Below are 7,628 nucleotides of genomic sequence, written 5' to 3' on the forward strand. Positions count from 1 at the left end.
TACAAGTGAATTATTTGCAGCTGATTATTAGCATTCAAGGAGGCAATGTTAGTGAGGAATCGTTTCTGGGTTTGTTGAGAGCTCCCATCAATGTCTGCTGAAACATCACTGAACTGTGAGTCATTTAGTGCTTGTGTGAATGTCACATTAGCTTTCAAGGGGCATAATTTACTGTTAATTTATGGTCACTTAAATCCTTAATCTCTCTTCTGTAATTGATCTTTCTCCTCAGGCAGATTTGCATTCGTAGTAGAAAATGTAATTTATTATTTCTTCCCATTTTAGACAAAGAACTCTTTCCCTTTTTGGTTTCTTTAAACACATTCCATTTGCTTATTATTTTTCTTCTACCATTGCTGGTTTTTCTTTTGTTCCTAGTTGTAGCTTCTAGAACTTTCTCTTTTTTACTCAAAGACTTTGACGCAGACAAAGACATCAAAACGTTCTAGGAAATATGTGTTTATACACAAGGAACTGGGGGATTGTTTCCTAGAAAGGATAACGGGGAATTTGAGCTTTTATAGGCAGAGGGTGCAGAGAACACACATTCATTTCTCAGAATTATGTTTTAATTCTGTCTCAGGTAGTTAGTTTCCTGTATTGAAACATGCATATTTCAGTGTTTCCCCAACTGAGACTTGAATTGGGGGCTTCCAAGCGAGGTAGACGTGAAGTTGCCCAAAGCGAAGTTAGCAGAAAAAGCAGTGCACCAGCTTCACTGTGTTCTCCTGACTCCCCTCCCCTGGGCTATGCCAGCAGGAAAGGGTCTCAGGTAGAGAGAGTCATAGCACACTTTTGACAATCACAGTAAAAAAAGAAAAGAAAAGAAAAAACCCTAAAAATGATGCCTGGTGCAAGCCGCCCACCCAAGCCCTACAGACCTGAGTAGCTGATGCCACTTAGGTATCTTCGTGGGTGAATAGTTAGTTAAGATGCTCATTAGATTCCCAGTACTGACGATAATATTCCACTGCCCACAATGAGTCTGAAATTATACCTCCAGCATGGTTGTTAACATTTCGGTCACACTGACATTGATAAATCATAGAAATTGCTGCCTGTGGCGGCAAGTGACATGACATCATTCATAAAGAAATGGGTATAAACAGGATTGTCACACAGAGAGCAGACATCTCATTTACAGTTTCCTGCTGGATCCCTCATGCCTTCAGCAGCTCATCAAAATAACCATCAAAACCACTGAGAGCCCCGGCGAATTCACGCACAGGACTCTACAGATCAGATTTCACTCATGCACTGTGGCAGGAGGTGTGCAATTTGCTTCAGTCCAACGACTTAGCGAAGCTTTGAGTTCCCTAAGGGCTGGCAAAGCTTGTGAACAAAATATCTTTTTGCAATTCAGAGAAAGCCCTCACAAATTTGTCACTTCCAATTGTTGGTGCTCGTTTCTCTTGCTTCCTTTCCCCTGGCCTACCCTGCCTTGACACCAATCACTGCTCTTCTGCAGATCAAGATTCCTGGACCATAAGAAATGGTGGTTCCCTGCAACTAGAGAGAATTTTCCCAAAGCAAAGATCTCATTTTCTGACAAGTGCATTTTAGTGAAAGACAGATTGCGTGAGAAAAAAGATTTTTTTGAGGAGAAATGTGTGAACTGGATTCTCATTCATCTCACTATTTAAAAATCCACACAGTCTTTGAGTTCACTCATTTGTCCACGTTTTTTTCTTTCTTTCTATTTACTTTTTAATTACAAGTGGACAATCAAGGGTGAAGTTAACTTTTGGCTGAGTGTGTAGGTGGGTTTCTTCTATGTGCCAGGAGGTGGTGATACAGGAATACATAAAAGGTTGTCTCTTCAAGATGCATGATTGCTGTAAAAATGGAATTACAGGTATAGTTTACATCCTTGGAAATGGGCTTGATTGATTTATCTTTACAATGAGATATCTCTACTGGGCACTTAGGCCATTAGCTCACATTAAAGAGGTATCTGTTAAAAAACTCCGCTAGCTGACCATGAACTTACGCAGATTGGGAAGAGCTGAAAATCTTATTCCACTAAGAGCCAATGAGTCCTGAATCGTCTGAAACTTCCTAAAGACATTCGATTCCTCTCATTTTTATCCTCACAGTGTTAAGTTTCTTTTCCAGGAATCCAAGTCACAGATACATCTCATCCCAGGAGTTCCGCTCTACATCATCTCACCAAGAAGCTATTACAGAAGTACCACAAGGAAGTGAGACCAGTTCACAACAAGAGTGAGGCCACTACTGTATACCTTGATCTATTTGTCCATGCAGTATTGGATGTGGTAAGAACCATCTCACACTTTCCTATAAAACTACCTGTTGTTTATGCAAGGACCTGGGAGAGGTTATAGGTCCCTGGGTGGCACAGTTTGTGCTTGGCAACTAACCAATAAGTTGGCGGCTGAAACCTGCCCAGTGATGCCACAGAAGAAAGGCCTGGCTATGGGGCAATTCTACTCTGTCACACATGGGGTCGCCATGAGTAGGAATCGACTCGTCAACAATGGGTTTAGTTGTTATTTTTGTAATATTTCATAACAGTGTCTAGACTTAGTGTTTGACCAAACAACTGGTCAAACCATCACCAGTTGTGAATGTTTATTCCAATCTGGCTTACCTATTCACTTTCTTAACGCGCTGTATGAGAAAGTACACTTTTATCAACTCTTTATCTGGGGTTAGTGCTTTCTGGGTCCTGTCTAAGAAATTTTTACTACTCCAAGGTCACAAAGATATTCTTCTGTGTTTTCTGCTAGAAGCTTTATAGTTTGTAGCTCTTAGATGTAACTCTATGATCTATTAAGAATTAATTTTTGTGATGGTGTGAGGTAAGAGCCAAGGTTTTTTGTTTGTTTTTGCATTAGGTAACAGCTATTTCAGCATTGTTTTTTGAAAAGCCTTTCCTTTCCTCATTGAATTGCTTTGGTATCTTGGTAGAAAATTAAATTGCCTATATACATGTGGGTCTATTTCTCTGGGAATAAGGTAGTGTAAAGTCCTCCCAACTTTCTTGTTCCTTTTTTTAGGTTGTTTGGCTTTTTCAGGTTCTTGGCTTTTCTGTATAAATTTTAGAATCAGTTTGTCAGTTCCAATTTTTAAAACAACCCACTGGGAGTTTGTTTGGAATGGAATGGAATCTAGAGATCAATTGGGTGGAGAACTGACAACAATATTGAGTTTTCTAATTCTTTAACATGGTATATCTCTCCATTTATTTGGGCCTTCAGCAGCGTTTTGTGGTTTTCAGTGTAGAAGTTTTACACATATTTTATAAAACTTATCCCAAAGTAATTCTGATGCTATTATAAATACTATTTAAATTTTTCTAATTACTTGTTGCTAGAATATAGAAATATGATTGATTTTTGTACATTGATCTTGTATCCTGTGACCTTGCTAAATTCATTTACTAATTATAGTAGGGTTTTTTTTTTAATGGAGATTAATATTTTATACGTATGTAACCAAGTCATTTGCAACTAAAGAGTTTTACTTCTTTCTATCTGTAGACCCTTTATTCTTTTTGTTTTCCTTATCTTACTGCACTGCCCAAGAATAAAAGCAGTGAGAGCAGACATCTTTGCTTGTTCCCATTAAGTATAATGTTAGCTATAGGTTTTTCATGGATATTCTTTATCAGGTTGAGGAAGTTCCCTTCTGTTTCTTGTGTGCTGAGAATTTTTTTTTTCTTTTTATCATAAATGCATACTGAATTATGTCAAATGCTTTACCTGCATCTGTTTGGATGATCTTATGATTTTTTTCTCCTTTATCAGTTAAAATGATAAATTACATCGTTTCAAGTGGTAAGCCACCCCTGCATTCCTGGGATAAAGCCCACTTCATCTGGACATATTTTTTATATATTTCTGGATTTAATTTCCTAAGTAATACAGATTGCATGTATGCTAACGAGGGGTATTGTGCTATAGTTTTCTTTTCTTGTAATGAATTTGTCTGGTTTGGTATCAGGGTTATATTGGCCTTATAAAACTAGCTGAGAAGTGCTCCCTCCTCAATTTTCTAAAGGATTTATATAATATGGATTTTTTCTTTTTTTGTTCATGTTTGATAGCACTCACCAGTGAAATCATCTAGCCTTGGAATTTTCTTTGTGAGAAAGTTTCCAAATATGAACTCGATTTCATTAGTCTATATGAGAATATTCATATTTTTTATTTCTTCTTGTGTCAGTTTTGGTAATTTGTATTTTTCAAAGAATTTGTCTATTTCATCCAAGTTTTTGAATTTATTGGCTTAAAGTTGTTCATAATATTCTCTTTTTATTTTTTTCTTTTTATTTATTTATTGTGATTTAAGTGAAAGTTTACGTAGCAAATTAGTTTCTCGTTAAACAGTTAATACACAAATTGTTTTGTGTCATTGGTTGCCAACCCTGCAATGTGTCAACACTCTACTCTTCTCCACTCCAGTTTCCCTGTTTCCATTCGACCAGTTTTCCTGTCCCTTCTTGCCTTCTCATCTTTGCTTTCGGGCTGGTGTGCCCATTAGTCTTGTGTACATGATTGAACTATTAAGCACGTCCCTCATGTGTGTTATTGTTGGTCCTATAGACCTGTCTAATCTTTGGTTGAAGGCTGAATTTCAAGAGTGACTTTAATACTAAGTTAAAAGGGAAATAAACTATGGTACATACGCACAGTGGAATACTACACAACAATAAAGAACAATGATGAATTATACTGTATGAGAACCACTGTTATAAGAACACGTGAGAATGAAGAAAACCAAAGACACAAGGGAAAGATTAGTCCAAAGGAATAGTGGAGCACAACTACCACAGTCTCCACCAGACTGAGTCCAGCACAACTAGATGGTGCCTGGCTACCACCACCAACTGCTCCAACAGGGATCACAATAGAGGGTCCTGGACAGAGCTGAAGAAAAATGTAGAACAAAATTCTAACTCACATAAAAAGGCCAGATTTACTGGCCTGACAGAGATCGGAGAAACCCCGAGAGTATGGCCCCTGGACACCCTTTTAGCTCAGTAACTCCTGAGGTTCACCCTTCAGCCAAAGATTAGACAGGCCCATAAACCAAAACAACACTAAAGGGGCAAGGACTAAAAGGCAAGAGGGGACAGAAAAGCTAGTAATAGGGAACCAAGGTCAAGAAGGTAGAATGTTGACATGTCATGGGGTTGGTAACCAGTGTCAAAACAATATGTGTACTAATTGTTTAATGAGAAGCTAGTTTGTTCTATAAACCTTCATCAAAAGTACAATAAAAATATTTTAAAAACACGCATGAAAATGTTTCCACACAGAAAGAAACAATCTTTGATGGTTATGAGAGGAGGCGTGGGGAAGGGAAACCACTAGTTCTTCTTTAATTTCTATAAGTAATGTTTTGTAGTTTTCAATATTTTGCACTTATTTGGTTAAATTCACCCCCTAGGTATATCATATCTTTTGATGCTAATGTAAACAGTGTTTTAAATTTTAATTTCCAATTTTTTGTTGCTTGCATACAAAAATACAATTGATTTGTATATATTGGCCTTGGATCCTATGACCCAGTTAGCTATCTCACTTACTTTTACAGAGTTTTTAATATATTCTTTCAGATTTTCTGTGAAGAAGATCATGTTGTCTGTGCATAAAGACAGTTTTACTTCTTTCTTTCCAGTCTTACACATTTTATTTCCTTGTCTTGCCCTTGTGCGCTGGCTAGGCCCTCCAGTATAATGTTAAATAGAAGGGTATAACCAAAGTAAAGAAAGAAAACTAAACCCACCACCATCCAGTCTAGTCAGACTCATATCGACCCTATAGGGCAGAGTAGAATTGTACCATAAGGTTTCCAAGGCTGTAATCTTTATGCAAGCAGACGGACACATCTTCTCCCACAGAGTGGCTGACAGGTTCAAACCGCTGACCTTTTGGTTAGCAGCCAAGTGCTTAACCACTGTACCACCAGGGCTTCCTTAGAAGGGTATACTATTCTTTAAATATCAATTGGATAAATATGGTCGATAGTGTTACTAAAATTTTCTATATCCTTTTTATAATTTTTTGTCCAGTTGTTCTATTAATTTCATGGAGAAGTGTATGAAAATCTCCAACTATGATTGTGGTTTGTCTATTTCTCTCTTTGGTTCTGTCAGTTTTTGCTTCTTATGTTTTGAAGCTCTGGTATTAGCTGCGTATACATGCAGGATTGTATGTCTTCTTGATGAATGGATCCTTTTATCATTATGAAATGTCACTCTTCTTCACTGGTAATATTCTTTTCTGGAAGTTCTTCTTACGATTATTTTTTGATAGTATATCTTTCCCATTCTTTTATTTTCAATCTATTTGTAACATTGTAGTTGAAGTCATTCCTTCCTTGCAGGCAGCATGTAGCTGGAGCTTGCTTTTTTTTTTTTTTTCAGCTTTTTATTTTAGAACAATTATAAATTTGCAGGAAGTTGCACAGAAATATACAGGGAGGTCCTATGCATCATTTACCCAGCCTGCCTCAGTGTTAACAACTTATATAACTATAGCATGATATCGATATTAGAAAATTGACATGGATACAATCCCCAGAGCTTTTTAAATATCTCCAGTTTTACATACACTTATTTGTGTGTGTGTGTAGTTGTATGTGATTTTATCACATCTGTAACTTTGGGTAACTACTAACACAATCAAGATACAGAACTGTACCATCACTACAGGGCTCCTTTCTAGCTACACCTCCTTCTCCTCCCTAACCCCTAACCCCTGGCAACCACTAATCTCATCTCCAGCTTTATAACTCTTATTTCAAGATAATGATATAAATGGAATCATACAGCATGTAACCTTTGAGATCACTTTTTACATTCAGCATAATTCCCTTAGAATTCATCTACATTGTTTTGTGTATCAATAGTTCTTTCCTTTTCATTGCTGAGTAGTATTCTCGGGTCTTGCTTTCTTAACTAGTCTGACAATCTATGCATTTTAACCGAAGTGTTTAGTCCACTTGCCAATACCATCTTGCTACTTGTTTTCTAGTTGTCTCATCTCTTTTTTGTTCTTCTGTTCTTCTTATCCTGCCTTATTTTAGGTTAATTATATACCTTTTAATAGTTGATTTTTAGTTCCTCTATTGACTGTTTTGGAAACCCTGGTGGTGTAGTAGTTAGGTGCTATGGCTTCTAACCAAAAGGTAGGCAGTTCAAATCCACCAGGTGCTCCTTGGAAGCCCTATGGGGCAGTTTTACTCTGTCCTATAGGGTCACTGTGAGTAGCAATCAACTCAACGGCAATGGGTTTGATTGACTGTTTAGACACCTTTTTACATTATTTTTTAGAGGTTGCTTTAGGGATTGCCATATTCATCATTAACTTATTCAATGTACTTAAGAATTAATATTATGACACTTCATGTCTTAGTCATCTACTGCTGCTATAACAGAAATACCACAAGTGGATGGCTTTAACAAAGAGAAATTTATTTCTTCACAATCAAGTAGGCTACAAGTCCAAATTCAGGGTGTCAGCTCCAGGGGAAGGCTTTCTCTCTCTCGGCCTTCTCATCAGTGTTCTCCTAGACTAGGAGCTTCCGGGTGCAGGGACCCCAGTCCAAAGGACGAGCTCTGCTCCCGGCACTGCTTTCTTGATGGTATGAGGTCCCCC

General features: G+C 37.5%; 1 protein-coding gene across 1 annotated transcript in view; it reads left to right on the forward strand.

Annotated features, from left to right (window-relative positions):
• The first annotated feature begins 1,824 nt into the window (after positions 1-1,824).
• HTR3B (5-hydroxytryptamine receptor 3B) overlaps positions 1,825-7,628 on the forward strand; it is a 29,368-nt gene continuing 23,564 nt past the window's right edge. The window contains exons 1-2 of the mRNA XM_012557329.1: positions 1,825-1,855; positions 2,104-2,276. Coding sequence (XP_012412783.1) covers positions 1,825-1,855; positions 2,104-2,276 — 204 coding nt within the window. The remainder of the gene's footprint in view (positions 1,856-2,103; positions 2,277-7,628) is intronic.

The sequence above is a fragment of the Trichechus manatus genome, unplaced genomic scaffold (genome assembly GCF_000243295.1).
Source record: "Trichechus manatus latirostris isolate Lorelei unplaced genomic scaffold, TriManLat1.0 scaffold00094, whole genome shotgun sequence".
Taxonomy (NCBI): domain Eukaryota; kingdom Metazoa; phylum Chordata; class Mammalia; order Sirenia; family Trichechidae; genus Trichechus; species Trichechus manatus.